The sequence below is a fragment of the Gymnoscopelus braueri genome (genome assembly GCF_963280865.1).
Source record: "Gymnoscopelus braueri genome assembly, chromosome: 23".
Lineage (NCBI taxonomy): Eukaryota > Metazoa > Chordata > Actinopteri > Myctophiformes > Myctophidae > Gymnoscopelus > Gymnoscopelus braueri.
The window spans coordinates 3,389,069-3,415,314 of record NC_137625.1 but is presented as its reverse complement, the minus strand read 5'-3'; the positions used below and the strand labels follow the sequence as shown (position 1 = coordinate 3,415,314).

The 26,246-nt window shown below is 40.9% G+C and overlaps 2 protein-coding genes and 1 long non-coding RNA gene across 3 annotated transcripts in view; 2 read left to right on the top strand and 1 right to left on the bottom strand.

Annotated features, from left to right (window-relative positions):
- Positions 1–26,246, bottom strand: part of LOC308079211 (prolactin-like) — a gene marked incomplete at both ends in the record, with an annotated part of 75,353 nt that overhangs the window by 17,725 nt on the left and 31,382 nt on the right. The window lies entirely within an intron of this gene.
- Positions 8,685–18,020, top strand: LOC308079169 (integrin beta-1-like; the record flags this gene model as incomplete). The annotated part of the gene is made up of 8 exons (XM_080420549.1): positions 8,685–8,828; positions 11,138–11,235; positions 12,501–12,603; positions 12,751–12,953; positions 13,863–14,101; positions 14,206–14,428; positions 14,953–15,188; positions 17,860–18,020. 8 exons carry the CDS (start codon positions 8,685–8,687, stop codon positions 18,018–18,020), a joined length of 1,407 nt encoding a protein of 468 aa, XP_080276675.1.
- On the top strand, positions 23,728–25,535 carry LOC308079900. The gene is made up of 3 exons (XR_013932649.1): positions 23,728–23,975; positions 24,520–24,602; positions 24,933–25,535. It is a non-coding gene; the product is annotated as an uncharacterized lncRNA (long non-coding RNA).

The following is a 26,246-nucleotide window of genomic DNA, read 5'->3' as shown; positions in this document are numbered from 1 at the left end:
ATAAAATTAAAGTGATCAGTAAAGAGGTGGATGGAATTCTTGGTTTACATTTTATTAGCTTGAGTTCACAATATTGTTTTGTTGTTTTTTCATGCTACCTTCCCCCTGAGACATCCCCGTGGGGAAGAGATGCATCCGTTTTTTTTGGTCATTTACTGAGTCACATGTATTTATATTCCGATGTGGATGCCATTTATGTTTGTGGTGATGTAAATGGTAGAACTGGTAACCTAGAGGACTATGTGAGGGAAATTGATGATGTGCCAATGAGAGTTGTTCTAGATGAGGGGGTAAATAAACACGGAGAATCATTGATAGAATTTCTTAAAGACTCCAAAATGTGTATTGTAAATGGCAGAATATGTCCACTAAATGACAACTACACCTCAGTATCTATAAAAGGAAAAGCAGTTGTAGATTATATAGCAACTCCTTATGAGTGTTTGAAAACATGTACATTGTTCAAAGTGATAACTTCTAATCAAATGGTAGAATTAACTGGTTGCATGCATCTCATTGGAGAACGTAGTAAAGTGCCTGACCATTCCCTGTTAGTAATGGATTTTACAGTAGGTTATGGAACTAAGATAGATGTAGATTTAGCGAGGGAAAGTGACCAACAATTTAAACCTTATAAAATAAGTGTAAGCAGAAAACTACCAAATGATTTTTTGTGTTCTAATATGAGATGCAAAGCATTGATAGACCTGGTGGATAGACAGCAGGCTTGTTTTACTACACAGGAGATGTTAGATAGATGTAAATTAGTAAAAATACTCCCAGGACAAGCCATATACTACTAAAACAAAGAGAATTAAGCAAAGCAAACCATACTGGAATAAAGAGTTGCAGGATCTGTGGTACTCTATGCATAGTTCAGAACGATTGTTTTTAAGATGTAAAGGAGCTATAGGGGACAGGCAGAAACTGTTAGATAATTTCAGACAATGTCAGCATGCATTTGATAAGAGATACCGTTTCTTTAAACGGAGATACCAAAGAGGTCAGCTATTGTATCTGGAAGAAATCCAATCATCAAGCCCCCAGCACTTCTGGAGTGAAATTAATAAGTTAGGACCAAGACGTAAAAAAATAATTCCAATGGAAGTATGGGGAGAAGGGGGAAATCTGATAAGAGAGGCTTCACAAGTGTTGTCTAAATGGGAAAAAGATTTTGCCACTCTATTTGAAAATGATGCAATAGGCTTTGATGATGATTTCTTTCAGGAAATGTGTCGATTAAAAAACAACTGGGAAAAAGAAATGCAAGAAGTAACATTTCAAAGTAATGGGGACCTTAATAGGGAGATTTCTATGGGGGAAGTGCTAAAGGTTATTGATAAAGCTAAAATAGGAAAAGCTACAGGTATAGAAGACCTACCAAATGAAATTCTAAAATCACCTAAGATTGCCCAAATTTTGTTTAATTTGTTTTACAATTGTTTTGAACACAGTAGAATACCATCAATATGGTCTAAGTCCATCATAAGCCCCATACCAAAATCACAGAAAAATGATCCTAGAGTTCCCCTTAATTATAGGGGAATTAGTTTGATGAGCACAGTTTATAAATTGTATTCATCTTTACTTAATGAGAGATTGATGGATTTTTTAGAGAAAGAACAGCTTCTGGTAGAGGAGCAGAATGGCTTTCGTAAAGCCAGGGCTTGTATTGACCACATTTATACAGTATGTGCCATAGTAAGAAATAGACTGAAGGTAAACAAATCAACATACGCGTGCTTTATTGACTTCCAAAAAGCCTTTGATTTTGTCAATAGAGACCTTCTTGCCTATAGATTGATTAAGACTGGTGTAGATGGAAAGTTTTATCAGGCAATTAGCTCACTTTATAGTGCACCACAAGCATGTGTAAAGGTAAATGATGCTTGTACCAACTGGTTTCCCACACAATCAGGAGTGAAACAGGGGGACGCTTTGTCCCCTACCTTGTTCGCTGTATTTATTAATGATTTAGCTAATCAAATCAAACCACTAAATTGTGGAGTCAAATATGGAAGTGAATATGTCAGCATTTTAATGTATGCTGACGACATTATCTTAATAGCAGAGACAGAAGTTGACTTACAAAGAATGCTAACATGTGCAAGTAACTGGTGTAAAAAATGGAGACTTTTGATAAATGAAAAGAAAACTGAAATCATGCATTTTAAAAACCCTGCCATGCGCACAAGTGACTTCCAATTCCAATTTGGGGGATCAAAGTTGAATGATACAAAGTTCTATAAATATCTGGGCTTTTATTTGGATGAGCATATGCATTTTATAAAAGGAACCACTTTATTGACAGAATCAGCAAATAGAGCACTAGGAGGAGTCATAGCTAAAACAAAGATCCTGAGGGATATGGGTTTCTCTACCTCCAAACTATACCAGGCTTGTGTGTGTCCAGTGTTGGATTACGTAGCAGGAGTGTGGGGATTTAAACAATATCCTAAAAGTGAGGCTGTCCACAATAGAGCAATGCGGTACTTCTTGGGAGTACACAAATTTACGCCAACCCTGGCCATCATGGGAGATATGGGGTGGGAACCCAATGAGGTACGGTGGAGTGAGCACATGGTACGTTTGTGGAATAGAATACTGGGGCTGAACACCAATAGAATTGTAAGAAAGGTCTTCTAGTGGGACATTTTGATCAAGGGCGCATGGGCTACGGACATGTATGACATTCTTTTGAGAGCAGGGTATGAAGATCATTTTTATAATAAAGAAAAAGTAGAGACTATGGTAATAAAATAAACTATTTTTCAACAAATAAAGGACAGATGGGCTCTTGATATATGGTGTAAACCAAAGCTCCGTACTTATTGTGAGATAAAGCATGTCTATTGTCCAGAAAATTATGTATTGTATCATTTGTCAAAAAAGAAACGAAGCCTATGTGCTCAAATCAGGGCTGGCATACTTGGTCTTCATATTGAGACGGGTAGATATGTAGGCACGGTTGAGGAGGATAGATTATGTGGTTTGTGTGATCTTAATGAAATTGAAAATGAAATGCATTTTGTTTTGTATTGTCCATTCTACAACTCTATCAGGCAGAGACTTTTTAATAAGGTAGATCCTAAATATGAACTTGTGTGGTTGGAGGATTCAGAGAAACTGAAACTCTTTCAACATGATATTCTTTCATTTGCTTCATTTCTTGACAAGGCCTGGTCAATGATAGCCTGGTAAACCCTCCCTCCGGAAATCTCAATTCCATTTCATTTCAGGAGTGAGTCTGGCCTGATCCGCCTGTCTGCAATATTGGCTGTGCTGGAGTTGGGCGGGAGTAATACCGTTGACTGACAACCCCTTCAGCCAATGATAATTTTTACCCTTCAGCCAATCAGCAGTTCACCAGTCTTAATGTGACGCGACGGGACTTTTGAGACAGCCATACCCAAAATGGGTTGCCTTTTTCGGGTACAATGGTGTCACTGCCCGCCCCTACCGGTTCTCTAATTTTTTTTTTTTAAATAGGCTTTGTCATGATTAATTGACCACATATATGAAGTTAAACAACTAAATTCTATCCAAACGATATCTTATAAGTAAATTCCGTGCCTCAAAATAGAAGTTAGAGAGCTTTTTGAAGTAAAAAAATAGCGGAGAATTGGCCGCACAAGAAAAAGATGGCTGCCGTTCGTGTTTTGGGCTCACTCGAACTCGCCACCTGATTGGCCAACGTAAGCTGTCAATCACAGAACAATGAGCGACGACGCTGATAGGCCCGGCCGTTTGGCATACAGAGCCAATATTGCAGAAAGGCGGATCATGCCAGACTCACTCCTGAAATGAAATGGAATTGAGATTTCCGGAGGGAGGGTTTACCAGGCTAGGTCAATGAGGAGGAGAGCCATTTATATGTAAAATGGCATTGTCTTTTTTTGTTCTTATTTTGTTCATATAAGTACTATACGCATGTTTTTATTTAAGTGGTATGAGGAAGGACGTAATATGAACAGGAAGGACTGTTAATGGACTGTTAATGTCTTGTTTTCTTTTTGTGTAATGTGTCATATAATCCCATATGGGATGGGCCAAAATGGTGGCATGACACGAAAATAAAATTTCATTCATTCATTCATTCATTCATATAGCAGGTCATGCCAGGTAGGGTCACTATAACCACAATCTCATACTGTTGGCAGCTCCACTGGAGCGGTTAGGGGTTCAGTGCCTTGCTCAAGGGCAGGTCAACAGTGTTGAGAGGGAAGGGAGACAGTGTCGGTCATTCGCTACCTCACACAGATTGTTCCTGCTGGTCCGGAGGATTGAACTGGGAACCTTTTGGCTACTCTAACCTTTTTAGGCCACTGCTACCCTACATGTTTGTTGCTTAAAACTGTTGTGTGTTAAAGCTCTTTTCAACAAGTTGAAGCAATGTCACACTTGAGGTCAGAGCATGTGAGCGGAGTGGAGCGAGAGCGGAGCGGAGCGTGGAGCTGGTTTATAAAAAGGTTGGAGCGCTACTCGGAGCGAGGACCGCCTGCCGCTCCAAGCCGCTCCGGCGGGGGCCGCGCACCTAATGTTTGAGCATGCCCGGTCGCACGGACTCAGACACACAGACATCCAGCAGTGCACAGCGCTCGTCCTTGATCAAGATTTCAGTCAAATTTCACACTGTTGAGCCGCCCGGTTTGAGCAGAGCATGGAACGAGAGCAAAATCAACATGAGTGACGGGGAGCGGAGCGCACGGGGGGGGGGGGGGGTCAACATGAGTGAATAGCGAGCGTGAAACCAGCCCCCTGGAGCGCCGAGCGGCATTTCCACCCGCTCTGCTCACATGCTCTGCTTGAGGTCATACTGTTATACTGTATACAGCAGGGGTCTTCAACTGTTTTCAGGCCAAGGACCCCTTAGCTGAGAGAGAGATGAACCAGGGACCCCCACTATATACTGTATGAAACGATGTTGCAGATTGAATTTATTCATAGATTACATAGATAGCTTCATAGACTTGTTTGACAGCACTATCATCAGTGTTGAGTAAATTTACGTTTTTTATTTATTTCAGACATTTAACCCTTTAAACCCTCAATACTTAGTAAACTTGACCTTTGGCTCTGTCCTTGGTTTGCTCCTTTTTCCCTCTACACACAGGGTTCAAGTGGTTAATGTAAAAAAAAAAGAAACTCTGAAGACCCCTGGTATACAGTATCAGCACAGCTGTGATTCCGTCATAGAAGATAATCAGTGCAGTGCTGATACAACATGTGAAACATACTGTATGTAAATTATACAGGCGGGTGACACATTAAAGGAAAAACCAACAGTGATGTGTTACAGTAAATTGTTCCAGTGTTGTTATACTGTAGATCAGCACTCCTGAAATGTTCCTCTTGTTCAGTCAGATTACTCAACTTGAACGTAACTTAGATTTAGAACTAAAGCTTAGATTTATAAATGTATTAAAACCCATTTAGACCTGAGGCTGATGCTAATAACGCCTTCTAAATCCTGACTTAAGTTTTTCAGAAAAACTTCTAACATTTATTCAAAAATTACAACGAATGTATGTTGCTATATACTGTACATATCAAAAGGGTTCCCGTCCTGAGGGTAGAACAGAATGGATGTAGTGTCTAATGCAGTGGTTCTCAAACTTTTTCATGTCAAGGACCCCCAAATTGACACTCGTTAGCCCGTGGACCCCCATTGGAAAAGATATGCCAGCTACGGACCCCCATAATACGGCTCTAGCAGTGATTTTCAAACATTTTAATTTCAAGGACCCCCAGTTTGACATGCATTAGGCTACGGACCCCCATTTAAGGGTTAGGGTTAGGGTTAGGGTTAGCCCTAACCCTGTATGTGAGTTACTGCAAGAACAAACCTGTCTCCAGTCAACTTATTGTGGAACAGGCTGGAAGCTACTTTGACCACATCCGTCAATTAAAGCATTGGTTCTCAAAGTGGGGTCCGGGGACCCCCAGGGGTACTTGAGGGAGTTCCAGGGGGTCCCCAGCTAAATGATGGATAGTTAACCATATGGACCCTTATGGGTCTGTAACTCAGAGAGTGTACAAATGGAACCAAATGGACCCTAATGGGTCCATTTGATTCCATTTGTACACTCTCAGAGTTAAATTAACATTGATTTTACAATATAAATTTGGGTCCCAGAGATAGAAATGCCATTCAATGGGGCTCCTTAACCTAATGCATGTCAAACTGGGGGTCCTTGAAATTAAAATGGTTGAGAATCACTGCTAGAGCCGTAAAAATCTTCTCTTATGGGGTCATATCTGGCATATCTTTTCAAATGGGGGTCCGCGGGCTAATAAGTGTCAATTTGGGCGTCCTTGACATGAAAAGGTTTGAGAACCACTGAATTAAAGACATGGAAGCTACTTTGACCACATCCGTCAAAGACATGGTCTGGGCCTGGCCAGTTCTATTGACTCCTACCTCATCAAGCCAGTACAGAGACTCACAAAGTACCAGCTCCTGCTTAAGGACTTACTGTCTTGCTGTGAGGAGGTAGCCTGACACTCAGCCTGAATTTTCATTTCGTTTCACTCCATTATTCAGTCTGAAAGCCCTCTCAATGCAGCGGAGTTCTGAGATGGGGGCGTGGCCAAAGTGGGACTCCACTATGAACCAACGCGATTGGTTCATACTGGATTGTCCCAATCCCGATTCGTCGTACAGATTTTCAACCGAGGAACACCCGCCTTCGAAAGCGTCACCAGACCCTGAATGCTAGGCAAAGGATTCAGGGGGTGGAGCCAGGCTAGTGAGGAGGGAGAGGGAGGAGACATTAAGGCTGCTTTGGAGGTGATGTTGAGTTTTCCCAAGAAAGCAAATGATGCCATGAACATTGCCATGTTGGAGGGTTGTGAAGAGAACCTGGATGCCCAGGGGGACTTAATCCTTCACGACCGTTTCCAGGCCTGGAACCCAAAGTCCATCATCCGTAAAGGTCTCATGTCTCTCAACCGCAAGGGTCAGGTCTGGCAGGGTTCACCTGCCAGAAACACCAGCACTGTCCAAACCCCCCAGGAACAGTACAGGACAGACAGCCAACCTCAGGCCTTGCTCTGCTTGTTGCAGTCCAGCCGTCCAGCTCAGAAACTTTCTGGCAACACACTGTGGAAATGGCTGACCAGCCGCAGTATCAGGCGGAATTAGCAATGACCTGACTGAATTGCAATGACTGAAACACTATTGTATATATTGTATATATTATTACCTTTGATTATTGTTTTATTATATTATGCCTATATTATGTTCTTATTATCTGTGATTAATATTTTCATCTTATTATAGTTAATGTTATTATCCTGTGATCAGTTATTGTATTATTGTATATAGTTATTACCTGTGGTGACAGTAGTAAATAAACCAAGTTCAGTGAACTTGCCAGACTACACACTAAAATCCTGAATTTAATTGGGTATATTGTGTAATTATAATCTAAATCTTCAGAGCAACTAGTAAAGCTGTCAAATAATTGTATTGGCGTAAAAAGGTACATTATTTGCCGCTGAGATATACTAGAATAGAAGTATAAAGTATCAAAAATGTAAATACTCTGGTTAAGTAAAAGTACCTTGGAGTACTAAATGTGCATACCTTAGTTACTTTCCACCACTGCTGTAGTGTTGTACTAAATAACCACTCACCATTTGTCTGTTGTCCTCATAAGGTTTCAGCTACTGTGAAAGAGAGTTCTATGATGTTTAACAGGTGTCCTACCCAAGCCTCAGCCACATTAAAAGCATCAAAATGACAAGAGCATTGTTGAAATAATAAAATGTAGTTAAGCTACATTTTGGAATATTGTGTGATTTTACATACATTAGTCTAGAACAGGGGTTTTCAACCAGTGGTCCGGGGACCACCAGTGGTCCTTGACGGGGTTCCAGGGGGTCCCCAGCCAAATTAATAGTTAGCAACCAAATTGACCCTTATATGTCTGTAACTCTGAGAGTGTACAAATGGAACCAAATGGGTAACGCGTCCATTTGGTTCCATTTGTACACTCTCAGAGTTAAATGAACACTGATGATGGTGATGATACAGTGTAGATTGGGACCCCCAATAAACCTAAATGGTTGAGTCCCTGGCATATCTTTTCAAATGGGGGTCCGTGGGCTAATATGTGTCAATTTGGGGGTCCTTGACGCGAAAAAGGTTGAAAACCACTGGTCTAGAACTTAGAGGGAGAATGAAAAAAAACATTGGGTCAAAAAGAAAACAGGTACAACATGCTGATAAAAATGATCCAACTCATTATCTTATTTCTCATTCACAACACATTGTGGTGTATTTCGACTATTCAACATTGACTAGATGGTGTAAAACATACTTTTTATTAAACATCAAAATATCAATCAGCATCAATCAATCAATGAGTAGCAAGTACATTTAATATAATAATAATAATAATAATAATAATAATAATAATAATAATAATAATAATAATAATAATAATAATAATAAGGCTGCTGTGAAAAAGGTCTATTGTTGAACATCTTTAACTTGCAAGGACTTAAAGCTATCTAGTTGCTATAATAGCAACTGCCACATGCCCCAAACCTCAAGGAAACAGGACCAGATCTTAAGAATTCTGAAATCAGAGTTTTACCAGGGGTTGAAAGATGTAGTGTGCCACCATGTGGCCAGTGTGGGTATTGCCCAAACCAATGACTATAAACCTATAAACACGATGTTGGAGTTGACTTGTCGTCTCACTCGTCTTAGCACAAAGAATTACTCCTGTCCATCTGGGTCTCTCAAAGAGCACTTCTCAGTACACCACCACGTACTTAAGTTCAGAGTAGATGAGGGGGAACATGGCTTTGAAAGCACGGTACAGGATGGCTCCGCTCTTGTAAGGCTCAAGGTTTTGTGTTCCAGGACTCAGACTTGAAGTTGAAGTAAATAGCATACAAGGCCACAGAAAACAAGTGTCCGATAAGAGTCATCGGTTTGGGCGACAACCTGGTAAAGGTAAAGACAAAATCATGGTGTTATTCATTAGAATTTTGATGCAAACTACGTAACTGTTGATGAAACTCAAACTTTCAATCAGAACATTATGCAATTGTGGTGGGAGAACCGAAGAAGGAAGTTATCTGTGTAAATGAGGTATTTATCACAGTAATGTATGTTATATCATAATTAATGGGGAAATAATTGTGTGATGCTCACACTGACAGAAGCCCAATAAACCCAGCAATGCATTCTCAACCAAGCTTGAGGTACTAGAAAACAAAAAACAGCTACATGGATGTTTCAAAATACTAACTAATACTAACTTTATGCTAAAATTGATTTTTTTGCAAATCTTCGTTAGTATCAGTATCAGTATTCATTGTACACAAAAGCAAAAACCTTTGATAATGTTTTGCATTAATGTCAGAACCTGACCTATAGCATCACAGTTCCGTGTGGACTGAAGTACATTACTACTAATTTACTATCGCTGCTAACATTTTTACTTGTAATACACCTTGTTTTATCTTATTTTGTTTTTATATATTGTTATCACAGTGTGCGGAGCATGTCACACCAACATTTCACTTCATATAGTTGTACAGACAGGTTTCTTCTTTATAAACTACGGGGTGTGCACAGTGCACGCATTCAAGGGCCAAAAACGCTTTGACTGAAACACGCAGTCTAATCAGCTAGAGCAGTGAGCTCCAGTGCATGATCACGTGACCTCAAGGACAAGTCCATCTCAAACTAGAAGGAAGCGTTCCAGATATGGAACGCTTCAGTGTATATGTTACAGTATGATTGGAGAACCAGTACGATTGAAGAAAGCGCACTCGTTTTTACCACCCACCCAGCACTAGAGGGAGCCACAAGCCAGGCTTGTGCGCAAACATATATGGCCACACACACACACACACACACACACACACACACACACACACACACACACACACACACACACACACAAGCGCACACACACGCGCACGCGCTCATGCTTTTTTTGGTTTATTGAAAGCAGGACTGTTTAGATACTTTTATTGTGTTCTGGCTTTTGTTTTACTTTCTCCCTGACACACACACACACACACACACACACACACACACACACACACACACACACACACACACACACACACACACACAGTGATCCATGAAAAGAACTATTCTGTCCCTATCGGTTTACAACTCAAACGGCGCTGAGTCGTCTAGTAGAGCATCGGCCGGTCAGCGCGGGCACTCGCGCCTGGAGGCGCGAGGGCGCGCTTCCTCGGCCTCAAGCTCTACTAGACGGCGTGCCTCCGTCATGGACAAGCGTGTGCGTGTGAACGCGTGTTCAGCGTTCCCCTCATAGATATTATGGTTCCCCTAGCGTAGTGTCCTGGTTGCTATGTGGGGGGGAACAACAAAAGATAGGTCTGCGTCGGCGCATCAAAGCCCCGCCTCTCCGCGTTCTCCTTCTCCTCCGAGGAGGAGGAGAAGGAGAGAAGGAGGACGGTTTATTACGCGAGGAGGAGGAGGAGGAGGAGGAGGAGGAGGCTCCTCTTCCTCGCGAGCCTCGCGTAATAAACCGCCGCCTCGCAGCGCCGCGTCCTCCTTCTCCTCCTCGCGAGCCTCAGTAATGAACCCTGTCTCGAAAAGCCCCGCCTCGCCCCGAAGGATCCCCGTGCCTAAAAACGAGCGCTCTGTCTTCAATCGTACTGGTTCTCCAAACGTACTGTGACATATATATTTCACTGTTTCACTTAAGTCCTTCGGACCTGGCTTCCAACCATTCACTACACATTTGCTTTCTGTATCTGATCGGCCCAGGAAGGAACAATGATTACTCTGATTAGTTTAAATGAATACAAAAGACTTCTTCTGATAATCAAAACAAGACAGAGGTTGTCAATGCCTCTGAACCAAGAAACAAAAGGTTTATCAAAGTGACTGTTGTGCCTCTCACCTCCTACAATGGCCAGGAACTCTGAACTGATTGCATTACAGCTGAGCCCACACTAAGTTGGGTGAAATCTCTCTCTGGCTTACATTATTTGACCAAAGGTCAAACTCAGTCCTAAGTACAGACCTTCAAGTGTTTTACCAATTACATGAAAAATCATAGAAATGTCATATTCTTGTGTTTGAAACGATACTTTAGTCCTGGATATACCATACAGACTCTGTGAATACCTGCAGTGTGGCACTATCGTCGTAGAGATCTGGAATGTTCTTGAGCAGACTCCTCCAGATGTGCACGCCATTGAGGGCCACACTCATCATGCCTCCTCCTGTCAGTGGGTGCTTCAAGTTGTAGATGTCTCCCAGGAGTAGGGCTCCTGGGAATAACAAGTTTTATACTTGATTTATACTTTGTCGTATGACAGTGTCGCAAAGATAAACATAGAGAGAAAGACAAAGAGAAACTAGACGCGTCGCAATTCAGGGCAATTGCAGAGTGTGGTTGCGCCGACGCGAGTCGCGGGTCGCTGCCGCCGGGACTCGAGGAATATGCTGGGAGGAATACCGGCGGAGGCCGCGCCAATTGCATTGTCACATAACTCCTGAGATCACTTGCGTTTCATTTTGAGAGGATTGATCCCCCCAACATAAGTTTTTTGCATCAAACAGTTACATTTTGAGCATTTGTGGCGCCCCCTATGGATCAAAGTGGAAATGCTTTTGGGGATTTGTTGAGTAAACCACCCTTGACATGTGATTCAAATTTGGGATCGACTGGACGTTTTGTTCGTGATTTGTGGCCTTTTTTGTAAAAGGGGCCCCTTCCGCTAAATTTGGAAGCCATTTACGGACGAACGGTAATGACTATCAAAATTCCGCTTGGAGGTGTTTATCGCATGGGTCCAAAGATCATGTGTACCGATTTTTGAAATTTGGACAAAATATATGGGAGGAGGAGCTAAAAGTGTGTTTTGAAGAAAATTCAAAATGGCGGAAAATCTATCCTGACGCAAATGGGCGTAGCCTATATGGGGAGCTGCGTCATAACCCAAGAAATCCAGGGGTAAAGATCTTTTCATTCTACCACCTACGGTTCAAGAGTTATAGGCCAAAAGGTAAAGTGGGCTGTTATAGCGCCACCATGTGGCCGACTGGTGTGATTATTTTTTTTAATAATTTTGCAATAAACTATTAACCTCCCCTCCAAGTCTTGTAACTGTAGACCTTACGGTTTCCGAGAAAAAAATACTTCCCATTAAAGTGGACGGGGAAATTTAATGCACTAATAAATCAATATCAATTAAACTATGTAACCAATCTCTTAGCAAAGTACAAGCAGTCTGGTCCCGGTGAAGTTGGTCAGTATGACATATGGCACGAAATTGGGAAAAATAAACTGTGGGAGAAATAGCGCGCAAGAAAAAAGTTTATCTAGTGAAATAAAGTCGGTAGAGTACTATAGTCTGGTTGCCCATTCGGGCAACCACACTAATAAAAACTATAATTGGAAAGGTCAAGTTGTGTCCTTTTTAAAACCAAGAGAGGAGTAGTGGTGAGCATTAACCTCTCTCCTCTGTGTTCTAGTCTCTGTCATCTGAAGTGATCCTGGAGTCTCCATCACGTACAAGGCCATCTGTAAGAACGGTGTGGTGGGGACCGGGGACAATGGGAGGAAGTGCTCCAACATCTCCATTGGAGATGAGGTATTAATGCATCTTAACAACAGAAAGAATTGGAAGAACTCAAGATTGCATTGTAAAAACAACAACTCTGGAATGTTTTATACACATTCTGTCTGAAATGTGAAAAGAAACTTAGTGATGACACTTTAATCTTCCTCTGTTTCGCAGGTGCAGTTTGAGATTTCCGTGGAGTCTCAGAAGTGTCCGTCTCACGGCAAAGCAGAGAGCTTTAAGATCAAGCCCCTGGGATTCACTGAGGATGTGGAGATTGGGCTCAAATTCATCTGCGACTGTCAATGCTCCAAAGGAGGAGAGCCCAACAGTCGGATATGCCACGAAGGCAACGGAACCTTTGAATGTGGAGCCTGCAAGTAAGAATGAAGGCAAAAGTGTAACTCTTATGTTTCTTGTCCACTGATAGCCCATTGATCTGGAAGGATGATAGGACCACCTGACCACATTCCTTGAAATAGACAGACCAACTGAATCCCGGTTAAAGCTGTCTCAGGGCTATCTTAATAGATTGGTTTTACATTGTTGTTTTTTTTGTAACTTTAAATTTTTATTTTCCAGGTAGAAAATTCAACAAACAAAAACACAAATATGAGAATGACACATACACAGAAAAATTTAATGAAATTAAAACAAATAAAGTAAATACAAACAAAAATACATACAAATGTGTGTTGAGGTAGGCGTTATAACACAAGGATTAACATATTAACGGATAACAGTCTTTTCTTTTTTTATTTATCAATAAATCAATGAGTTACATTTCTCATCAAACAGTAAGAAGTCCATTTCTTCCAGTTCTTCGCATATTGTTCCGCTCTCAGCCTAAGAGAGAAGGTCAGATTCTCCATAGAGTCTATCTTGGTTTTACATTGTGCATATAGCATAAGTATAACTCACTTAATCACGTGTCAATGGTGATGTCTTGGTTTTGTAGTCTTTTCCATTAGAAAACTGGTCCAGTATTTGTCCTTGGGGTCTCTGTTATGTTATGTATTGTAAATATGAACTAGTACAGTATATGTCCTGGTGGTGTCTCTTATCATGTCCACGTGTCTTGTAAATATGAACTGGTACAATCCTGGGGCTTTGTTATGTTGTCCATGTGTCTTGTAGTATTTGACTTTGACTCGTCTCGAGTTGTCTGTCTTTCATTCTATAATAGTGAACGTGAGGCTAAATTTCCTTGTATATATTTAAGATATTATGTTCTGGTCTGCTCTATGCTTTTGTATATAACTTGTGTGTATTGAACTTTGTTCTTTCAGGTGTAATGAGGGTCGTATTGGCAGGCTGTGCGAGTGCACTAAGGATGAGGTGAGGACGGAGGATCTGGACGCCAACTGCCGCAAAGACAACAGCAGATATATCTGCAGCAACAATGGAGACTGTGTCTGTGGCACCTGTGAGTGTAAGAAACGGGACAACCCTGCCGAGATCTACAGTGGCAAGTACTGCGAGTGTGACAACTTCAACTGTGACCGCTCCAACAACAAGCTCTGTGGAGGTGAGCCTTCTGGACTGCTTTGTGCGACTCATTTTTTTTGCTATGATTTGCTTTGCAACACTCCTCACCTCTCCTCTCCTCTGCTTGTGTCTCTCCTCTTTCAGGACATGGACGCTGTGAGTGCAGAGTGTGCATCTGTGATGCCGACTACACCGGAAGTGCCTGTGACTGTTCCCTGGACCATTCCACCTGTCTGGCCACGAATGGACAGATCTGTAATGGCCGTGGGACGTGTGACTGTGGCGTCTGCAAGTGCACCAACCCCAAGTTCCAGGGCACCACCTGCGAGATCTGTCCCACCTGCCCTGGAGTCTGCACGGTGCACAAGTGAGTCTCCACATCTTGGCAGATTGGATGACAAGATGGCACTGCCAAAATCCCATTTTACAGAGTTTTCCATTTCACTCTGTCAAGATTTGTGTGGGAGTCAGAATAATGTCCCACGTCAAGAAAATAGCTATATTTCATATGTTTCAGAATGTAGAATTCTAGCAGTTTTCAGGAAAATATAAATGAGAAAGTACATTTTGAGTGGCCACAATAAATAAACCACCAGCTCGGTGGCCTTGTGTGGTCTGCCCTGAGATTTGGAGATCAGGGGTTCAATTGCGCTTAACATTGTGTCACAAAAGTGATGTTCAGGTTCCCGTACCAAGCACTATCCGGTATGTTCCGGTGCTTTCCCCTGCCTCCCTCTGCACTACAGACATTGCCTATCAACGCTGTTTTGCGCAATAACTTTGGACCATATTATGTGCCCTCCCGCAGGCTGATAATTTAGGCTGGGTTTACTGATATCTTGTTAATTCAATTAAAAACAAAAATACATTTACATATTTCTCTCTCCACAGGGACTGTGTGCAGTGCCGGGCGTTTGAGGCCGGTGAGAAGAAGGACACATGCCAGCGAGACTGCAGCTACTTTAACCTGATCAAGGTGAAGGACCGCGACATGCTTCCCCAGCCCCAGTGGGTCAGCTTCCCCCTGACCCACTGTAAGGAGCGTGACGCCAACGACTGCTGGTTCTACTACACCTACGCTGTCCGGAACGACATCACCAAGGAGGTCTTCGTGGTGGAAACGCTGGGTGAGTGCCGGTGCCAACGCACTATGGAAAATGTAGGCATGTTTGACGCTAGCAGATTTGCAAGCATAGTTATATACTCGACGATACCGCATTGGCTGTTGCTGGTCAATGGAGCAACGTGTCAACGGTTACGGTGCCGCCATATTGGTTAGAGCAAGCTGTGACTCCTAATGTATGTATGCCCCATGTATGTCTATGGAAAGCAGGAGGTCAATTCAGTGGCGCAGCCAGAACGCTATTATAGGCTGGGCCTAGGCAGGAGCGGATGGGCACCTGGACCCACCTGGATGTTTTTGCAAAATCGATTGGCTGCGCCCCTGCGTCAATTCACATTGAAAATCATCATAACTTGCTGAATTCTCAACCGATTTTCAAGCGGTTTGGTTTGCTACAAATGTTAGACATGAAGTTATTTCATGATATAGGATGTTTAAATAAAAATGTGGGTTTTTGTATCAAAACACCTTATCATACTTAGATTACAACGTTAATGATTATACTGTAAAACAGAAACACGTTTTTAGTCTCAGGTACATACAACTGAGGCATATTTCTTGTAGTGGAATTATGGCGAGGTGCCCTAGGCGGCTTTTGACATATGACCCCAGTGGCCAATCCGGCATCTACATATTTACGCCTATGGATTTGAAGTATATAAATGTGACATGTCCAGTCATTCATCATCATCATCACCTTTATCGTCTCCGCCAGGCCGAAGGTATGGCGAGAGAGTATGTTTTGCACCCTGTCCGTCCGTCCGTCCGTCCGTCCGTCCGTCCGTGTGTCATTCTGTCATTTTGTGTACAGCTAATCTCCGGCACAGTTGGCTTGATCGCAGAGAAACTGTGCACACACAGCCTGGTTCCAGACGAATCTGCCTTTGCAAAATTGCATGCACTTTAGCCCTCGACAGATTAGGTCTGGCCCCCCTCCATAGAGAATCTATTTCTCTCCCGCAGAGGTTGTGCGGGACCAATCAGGGCCCAGTATCCAAATGTGGGCGGGCTTATCACCTTATTTGGAGCAATGACGTACAAGAAAGAACTGCTCTGATTCGTTCGTACAAAGGAAGCACTGCTCTGATTGGTTTAGGTCTAACCAATAGAGTCCGTTTGGATCTTTTTGTAACCGCCCCTTGGCAAAAAATCTATCGTTGATAGGGACCAGACTAATATCCACGCAGTGTGTCGTGTGATATTGTCTGGCGACGCCAGGCTAGTGCACACACACTCCCTGGATGCCACTTCAGAACCTCTGCCCCAAATTTTCACATGGGCCTTTTATAGCGCCACCAGGAGGCCGATTTGTGCAAAACAGTGCTTTGACAGTGCTCCTACAGATTTTGTCCAAAAAATCAGCAAATCAGTATCTTTAAATCAGCCTCGTGGTGGCGCTATAACAGGCCAATTTGTGTGTTTAACTATAACTGCATCAATGAGACTTTGCACGCACACTCCCTAGAGGCCAAGGAAAAACATCTGCCCTGCATTTTTCACATTTGCCTTTTATAGCGCCACCGGGAAGCCGACTTATGTAAAACATTTTTTTTATATTAAGCCTTCAGATTTTATCTAAACATCACGCAAATCGGTACACATTATCTCTATAGTCAAGTGATCAAGACCGTTCTGTCCGATTTTTCATATTCCATCCTGATTGGCGACTTCCGAACATTGCTGGCCCACAATAACCTACCTGACCTGGCGGAGACCTGTGCTCCGAGGAGCACTTTTTTTAGTTGTCAATCGTATGGTCTCAATGCTATAGCGAGAATGCTAAATACGAATTTAGAGGCATCCCAGGAGTTGAACTTGGGGTTCCCACACACGAAGCAGCTGCACTATCCTTTACTAAAAGGCCAGGCCTTCTAGCGAGCAGACCTACAACTGTACTGTAGTGCTACATGCTGCATTAATAATGATTTGAGACAGATAATCACAACAATGCTTACATATCTCAGATTGCATGAATTGACCATAACATTGCATATGATTTTATTTTATTTTATGTGATTTGTTTATTTATAAAAGGGGCCATGCAAAACATAACTGTTGGTCCACTGTTAGATATGTACAGTAACTCATTTGTATATGCGGCCCATGGACAGGAAGGCATTAAAATGTACAATACTTACAGAAGCATTGTTATGCTTATGCAATTATGCACTCATGCACTGCATTGTTATGCACTCATGCACTGCATTGTTATGCACTCATGCTCCACTGTATGACACATTTGCATCCCATCTCGTCAAATATGGTCAAGTGTCAATCCGCAGGCATCATTTCCAAAGTAGAGTACCCTCTAGCGATACAAGGAAATAAAGCATAATATAATTATAACATTCAACATTTTCATTAGGTTAATTATAGTTTAGCTATGATTAATTATGATAGGTCAAATATGCCTAAAGTAATTTATGATGCGATGTGAGAGTGCGGACTAGCCATGTGGTGCAATGGGATCAGATGGGAACTGCAATCGGTGCCCAAATAAATGCCACTGGAGTGCACATTTGAATCAGAAGTACAACTGGGGGTCCAAAACAGTTACAGAAATTCGAACATATAAAGACCTACAAGAGAAATATCAAGATGCCAAAAAGGGTAAGATGTCTGTTCAGGACATGATCTCTAAATTAACAGCTGAGTATGACGACCTGCAAATGCAGGTGGTCCAACTAAGTGTTTAGACAGACTGAAAGTTATTGCACTGAAGCCCAATACACTTTCCACTCCAGAGTGCCCACCAGGAGAACGCAGCGTTTGGTACGAGGTCCTGAAGATGATCTCAACATGGAAAGCGCTGAACTTCTTCCTGCTGGAGGGCTGAAGATCCAAACTGGCAGTCCATCTTTGAAGCCGTCATGAGAGTTGCAGTACTCTTCCACAGACTTTCCTCATCGGGCCTCAATGCTGATGTCATGGCCTCAAACAACTGTAAAAATAAAATAATAATACAAAATATAAAATAATTACAATTAAACCACAAAACCACTGAAACAGGAACACAACAATGTTAATAAAATAAATCTCTACCACACTACACTACTGTGTGTGTGTGTGTGTGTGTGTGTGTGTGTGTGTGTGTGTGTGTGTGTGTGTGTGTGTGTGTGAAAAAGAAAAAAGAAGAAGAGGGTGTGTGCTGGAGATTACCTGTTAAAACTCCGAAGGGTCCTCACACATGTACCCCTGGATGCCAACTACTGTAAAATATATAATAGCAATTAAAAATCAGAAAACCTCAACTGAGACAGGAGCGCACAAAAAAATAGTTAAAAAAGCGCAAGCTGCGTTCATGATTTGAGGCATTTAGTTAAAAATGGACCAATCCTGCAAACTTTGGAAGCCAACCTTAGCCAATCAGGATGGAATATGGAAAATCAGACAGATCTGTGTTGATCACATGACTATAGAGATACTGTGTACTGATGTGCGTGATGTTTGGATAAAATATGTAGGAGTAATTTAAAAAAATGGGTTTTGCACAAATCGGACTCCTGGTGGCGCTATAACAGGGCCATGTAAAAAAATTGGGGCAGAGGATCTGAATTGGCACCCAGGGAGTGTGTGTGCACAGTTTCGCAGCGACCGGGCCAACGGTGCCGGAGATTAGCTGCTCACAGACAGATGGACACACGGACACACGGACGGACGGACGGACGGACGGACGGACGGACGGACGGACGGACGGACGGACGGACGGACGGACGGCGGGTAAAACATACTCTCTCGCCATGCCTTACGGCCTGGCGGAGACAATGAAGAAGAAGAAGAGTGTGGGTGTGTGTTGGAGTACCTTTTAAAACTTCCTGCAATGCTTCCTGCAAATATAATTTTAGGGGTTAGTGTGATGAAGCAATGCTTTGCCATTGAATTCAATGTAGCCACAGTAAAGACAAATTACAAAGCAATCCAACTTTAGTTACAAACATTTTTAAAGTCTGTGTATTGTACTATACTGCATTATGCTGACAAATTAAATCATGGCATATGAATTGACTAGCCACTCAACTAGGCCACATGTTTTAAAACAATCTGAACGCATACAGGTAAAGAAACACTAGCCTACAACTGATCAAACAGACTGTAGAGAACTGACCAAAGAAAATACAATAAACAGTATAACCTACTAATGATTTACTCTCTAAAGAAATCTGACCATCGGTTCAGGGATAGGTATCAGAGGAGACACAGCACACTGTTGATACTATGCTGGATCCTCCCCATACTCCCCGTGGTCCTCCAAACTGATGCTTGAAATACAGCAATTCTGACTGTGCATTTGTTTCTTTCTACCAGGATTTAGCTTATTCAGTTTTTTTTTTTTTTTTTTAATCTACAAAATCTACATCTATCTGTGTTTTGAAAGTTGTAAAATTGTAATAGATTACATGCTATTTGTATTTTGACGGCTTGTCCTTTTAAGTGATAATGAAAATCAATATCCACAAAATCAGAGGTGTAACAATAATGTGTGATGTGCTTTATCTGTTAAGAAAAATAATTCTCAAGAATCAATTATCAATCCTTTGTAAGGTATATAGTTTGTTGTTCAAATGTATTTATATAATCCGACAAGATGAATTGTATCCATTAACTGTCAATGTGACCTGGTGAACGCTGAATAAAAGTTATACTTATTTTACCTGTATCAATGCCTCAGCTGTCTTCCTGTGTGGTTTGTTTGTTTGTTAGTACCAATTTTCTGTACTTTTACTTCTACTCAACTACCAGAGGTGGACGAAGTACTCGACCCCAGTACTTGAGTAAGAGTACAGATACTCCTTGGTCAAATTCACCCCACTATAAGTAAAAGTAGCTCAGTCAAAATGTTACTCAAGTAAGAGTAAAAAAGTAATTGTTTTTAAATATACTTAAGTATTCCAAAGTACATGCTTTGAAAAATACTTAAAGTACAAGTAAAAGTAAAAGTAGAAGTACATTTCTTAATTTTGATATCAATGAATTGCTGTAATGTTTTCACAATGAATTTATAGGACCTTGTAACTCTTGTTTCAGAGAAGTACTGTAACTCTCTGAAACCACCTGCACTGCATGCACTGATGTGCTTGCTTGTAGATGTTATACAAAGCCTTCAGAAACACCTATAAAAACATAGAAATGACTGAGGAACCAGAACTAAATACTTTTACTCCTATACACCCATACAAGATGTAGCAAAGAGGCGAGCGGAGGGGGAAGCCAGAAACACGGCTAGTGTGAGAGCAGAAGTGTGGCCAATTGCATTTTAGGGAAGAAAAAAAACAGCCAACCTAAAGGCCAAACCGCACCAATGCAACTAGTCGCAGCTCCTTGCAACAAAACTGTTTTAAGGTCAACCACACCGATGCAACTCCTTGCAACTGCCATTGTAGTAGGGTCATCTGTGGCACTTCCGTGACCGTGGAGAGCAAAGGTCCGTTTCTCAATGGATTTGTCATCTAGGAGGGTTATTAAACAAATTTAGCCGGGGTGTATTTTTAAAAGGGGCGGGGAAAATTAGTGAGAGACCAAAATCCAAAATGGCTGCCGTGAAAATGAACTTTTTAATGGTTTGACCTACAATGATGCACAATAGATGGTTTCAGAGCTTATTTTGGTCAAGGAATACATATTTGGTGTTTATATAATGATTTGACCTATTGTTGACCTTCAAATGCAAGATGGCTGCCAATTATGAGCTCCAAACGTTTTTTTTTTTCCAAAATCGTCACAGAGCCTTCTTATTAGGCTCTAATGAAAGCTCTGCTCATGATGTGTTGAATAATATGCAGTATAAGTACACAGAAGTAATCTCTGAGGTCAATAAAGGCAGCAATGGCTGCGCCACCTACAGGGCAGCGCTCCGTGGATTCTTGTGTAGGGGAATACCACTCATTTTCAACGTTGAAATATGTCTTTAATACACCTTAGCTGTTGTGTGGAAATGAGAAAAAAGTCCCCCCGCCCCCTTCTATGTTGCCTAGAACTGGATAATTGATTGAGATCATGTGATCAGTGACATACGCAAGGTGTGCTTTTGGCCTCAGCCAAAAGTACACATGATCACATGGCCTGCAGTCATGGCCTGCAGTCATGTGATCAGTGTCATACTCATCAAATGAGTTGACCTTTAAATTCACCTCAAGCAACTAACCTTTCTAGCTTTGCATACAGAATAGTACGTTATGTTAGGCTATAGTGCTAATTTATTTTTGGTTCATTATGAAAATGTGATGGGATGAACTGGACACCATATTCTCAGTAGCCTACACTATTTAATGGGAAACCGCACATCAGTAACTGTTGTTTACACACAAACATTGACTTTATTGACCTCAGAGATTACTTCTGTGTACTTATACTGCATATTATTCAACTCATCATGAGCAGAGCTTTCATTAGAGCCTAATAAGAAGGCTCTGTGACGAGTTTGAAAAAAAAAAACACTTTTGGAGCTCATAATAGGCAGCCATCTTGCATTTGAAGGTCAACAATAGGTCAAATCATTATATGAACACCAAAGATGTATTCCTTGACCAAAATAAACTCTGAAACCATGTATTGTGCATCATTGTAGGTCAAACCATTAAAAAGTTAATTTTCACGGCAGCCATTTTGGATTTTGGTCTCTCACAAATTTTCCCCGCCCCTTTTAAAAATACACCCCGGCTAAATTTGTTTAATAACCCTCCTAGATGACAAATCCATTGAGAAACGGACCTTTGCTCTCCACGGTCACGGAAGTGCCACAGATGACCCTACTATTGGGGTTAATGGTTGCAAGTAGTTGCAAGTAGTTGCAAGTAGTTGCATGTTGCAACATGCATGGCGAAACATTGTTGTGGATGTGGAGTGGGCTTAAAAGTACTCAGTACTTAATAGCCTTCCTAGAAATATACTCGAGTAAAAGTAAAATATTTGTCTTGGAAATGTACTCAAGTAAGAGTAATACGTATCAAAAAAATCTAATACTCAAGTAAAGTACAGATCCTCAGAATCTGTACTCAAGTACAGTACTCAAGTACATTTACTCCGTTACTGTCCACCACTGTCAACTACATCTCAGAGGCAAATATTGTACTTTTACTCCACTACAATTATTTGAAAACTTCAGTTACTAGTTACTTTGTAGATTTGGATTATTATTACAAAACATACATTACCCACTTCAGCCCTATATACATTTTGGCGATTTGAAAATAGCAGATCTACAAGCTCACAATGCGACGCATTGTGAGCTTGTAGATCTGCTATTTTCAAAATATGTTTATATATTTGAAAACCTGAAATGGGACTTCTGCATAATGAGTATAGGCCTACTTTTACTTTTGATACTTTAAGTACATTTTGATTTCAATACTTTTGTACTTTTACTCAAGTACATTTTGAATTCCAGACTTTTAATTGTTACAGTAGAGTATTTCTAAAAATGTAGGGAATAGAAAAGCAGTGGACTGGATATAGAACTTTTGTGTGACTGTTGGTATATGGAATAATGATTTTTGGTGATTGCTTTGCCAATGTGGAAAGGAATAATGCTGTAACTGTTGAATTCATAAGGATTGCTCCTGTGACATATTGAAGTGAGAGAGTGTGTGTGTGTGTGTGTGTGTGTGTGTGTGTGTGTGTGTGTGTGTGTGTGTGTGTGTGTGTGTGTGTGTGTGTGTGTGTGTGTGTGTGTGTGTGTGTGTGTGTGTGTGTGTGTATCCTGATATTTGGGGGGGTTATTTAATGCCAGTGAGGATGCTGTGTTTGTATGATTGCGATGGAGAACAATACAAAATCAAATCTATGATTCCTTTAGACAAGTGCAAATAATATTTGTACCAACAGCTTATGATTAATGCATTATCTCTAGGCTAAATCATTTATTTGTTTGCTTGTTTGTTTGTTTTTGTTGAATGAAGTGTCTCATGACACTTTTTTGTCTAAAAATAATTAGGCTTTGGAATCCGTGTACCTTTCGGTCAGTTGATTTTCAAAATAAAATCCAAAAGTGAAAAGGAAAAAAGGCTTGTTTTTTCAATATTTGTATTTTCAAACCAAGTCAAAAAATGGATAATGGCTCATTTTACCAATTTCTAACTTGTGGCTCTGAATCAAAGGTTGAGAAAATGGAAAAAGCCCTTTTGGAGTGTCTATTTATCATTTTCTCCTTCAGTTGATTTTCAAAATAAAATCCAGAAATGGAAAAAGGAAAAATGGCTTGTTTTTTTCATTATCTGTATTTTAAAAACAAGTCAAAAAATAGAAAAATGACACGTTTTGTCAATATTTGTTTCTAAAACCAAGTCAAGAAATGGATAATGGAACATTGGAAAAATGACTTGTTTTTTCAATTTCTCATTTTTCTATTTGTCTATTATCGGTGTAAATCCGCGACGACACTATCGGCTGGTGAACCGGAACCGGAAGCTGCCGATGTTTTTAGCCTTCTGTGTGGCTAACAGGTTAGCACTGAACTATGGCTGCAGCCCACACTAGTGGGAGCTGGAGGAGGAGACAATAAATAAATAGTGTGTATATATATATAAATAATTATTGAACAATGAACATCTTTGGCAGCAGATCGGATTGCGATACAACTGTAGAAGACGGACGGACAGACTGACGTCATGGTTTTGCGCGATCCTTATGAAAATACAATATGAGAAATGATAGCTCACAGTCAGACCTACGCATTTACACTTATTTAGTACAGTTAGATGTGCACTGAGGAGATGTTGTGCCAATCACAACATGTCAAGGAGAGGACACGTATCTGATGATCATTTATACGTTGCTGTCAGCAGGGCAATACGAGGTTGGTTGTTTTGTTTATTTTTCTATTATAATCAAATATAAATACGTACAGTATTAGCCATGGTTCACAGTACAGTTTCAGAGCTAGTACAGTATGTAATCCCTGCCTACATGTACTACAACAGGTTGAGGTATACTAGGCCTTATGGCATGGATCTTCCAACAGGTCCTCAAAGTTATTACAGGGAGTTTTTATTGTATTACATTAACCACTTGAACCCTAGCATCCCTATTCTGGGGGAAATATACTGTAAAATAGCCCTTGAAATATCCCAAGAAAGGGCAATAAGCCAAATATAATACTAATGAGGCAACACGTGAGCTTGTAGTCCATGACAGTGGTTCTCAACCTTTTCAGGCCGAGACCCCCCAAAATAATCATATTTGAACTGGGGACCCCCCACCCTAACAAGCACTTGAGTTGAGGCATTACATTTAGTTTGACTAAATATTGTGAAAATAGCAGGTCTACAAGCTCACAACGCCACGCTTGTAGATCGGCTATTTTTTAATTAAAATATTAATAACCTCCTATTTCTGTGCAGCGGGGAGTCCTGACAACCAGACAGCCTGCATAGATACCATGTTCAGACACCAGTAGCAGATACAGGGAGGACAGTGGTGACAGGTATGTACTGTAAGGTTTCTTTTATTGTTTTGTATTATTGTATCTCATATCACATCTTTTTATTTAATTTCTGACCTGCCATACAAATACCCGTACTGGTCCATTTGGTTCCATTTGTATGCTAGTTGAGTTATAACGCAATAAAGATCAATTCTTCTTGAGTTGACCATCTTATGAGACAAAAGTCGGAGTAGGTTCGTTGTGTCAATATTGTTAGTCTGGTTATTACAATGAATACACCAACCTCACCTTATGTGTGATTCTCAAAATGGACTGATTCTTTATGAAAATGTAATTGTTTCTATATGCACATGTCGTTTTTGCATACAGGGACCTCTGAGCACCATTCAACATCCCTGACCCACTGTTGATCATCTCAACTGGTTGTCTGAAGGAGAACAGCTGTACATCCGATCACACTGCAGCCGCTACATTGTTGTGAACTGAAGTTGGACTCGTTTCTGCCCACACCAGAGACTACCTCCTGTCGTACCTCTGCCGCCCTGTCTCTCCTCAAGGCCAAAAGCACCCACACCTGACTGACATGGTTCCATGGCTGTATGATCAGGGTGTGATTGCAGGAAGGAGAGAATCATATTCTACCAATCACATAGTAAAATCCTCAGTGTTCATTTAACTCTTGAGAGTGTTGTACATCATGAATGGTTCACGGCTAATTCACATCAAGTGCCTCGCATTGGAGTTCAACTTTGTTGAAATTTGACATGGATTTGGCCATTCCCCTGCATTTGGGCATGTGTCACACATGTGCGATGGCAGGGGAGTGGCCAACGCATGTTGATCTGTCAAACACATGTTGAACTCCACGCAACAACACCCTTTCGCTCACATAGTGGAAATGAACAGTGCACAACAAAATCAAAGTGTCAAAATCACTAAAACTAAAAGGCTTTTATTTGTATTTGCTGAGCAGTCGTTTATCAGTAATAATGTGTTTGTGAAAGACAGACATAACTAATAATAGTTATGTAGTTAGTCATTAGTAATCATTAATAAAAAAAATATTGGTTACATCCATTCCATACTGCACCTTATTGTATTTATACGCCATTAATAATAAAATGTTGCTGTATTATACTTTGAACTGTAATGTCTCATATCTATTTGCTCAATTTGATAAAATTGATGGTCAACTACTTCAAAGTTAATGAACTGTGTTCTGACCTGAAAGGTTACCATGATGGAAACGTAGTTTGAAAACACCATTTACACAATGCACATATACATACTGTGTTATATTACAAAAGGGAGACGATACATTATACTATATATGTATTTTTGTATGGAAACCCAAATCTTTTTTTAAATGTAATATCATGTAGCATAACAACATTTCTGGCATTTGTAACAAACCAGATTCAAGGAGTATGATTTATTCACAACAGGTGAGCAAAGACCCCAGTCAGGCGCGCGGGAAGTCCTTAATACCTAGGGGGTTTTCTGTGTTTTTCCCCACACAAAAAGGCAGAAAGACAGTGTAAACACCAGGTTGAAGTTCATCCATGACCGTAACAGACTGCTATGATCCATAAAATATATATATATTATAAAAAATAAAATAAAATATATATATATTTTTTTTTCCCCATCACCAGGGGGGCTGCTCCCATCACCAGGGGGGCT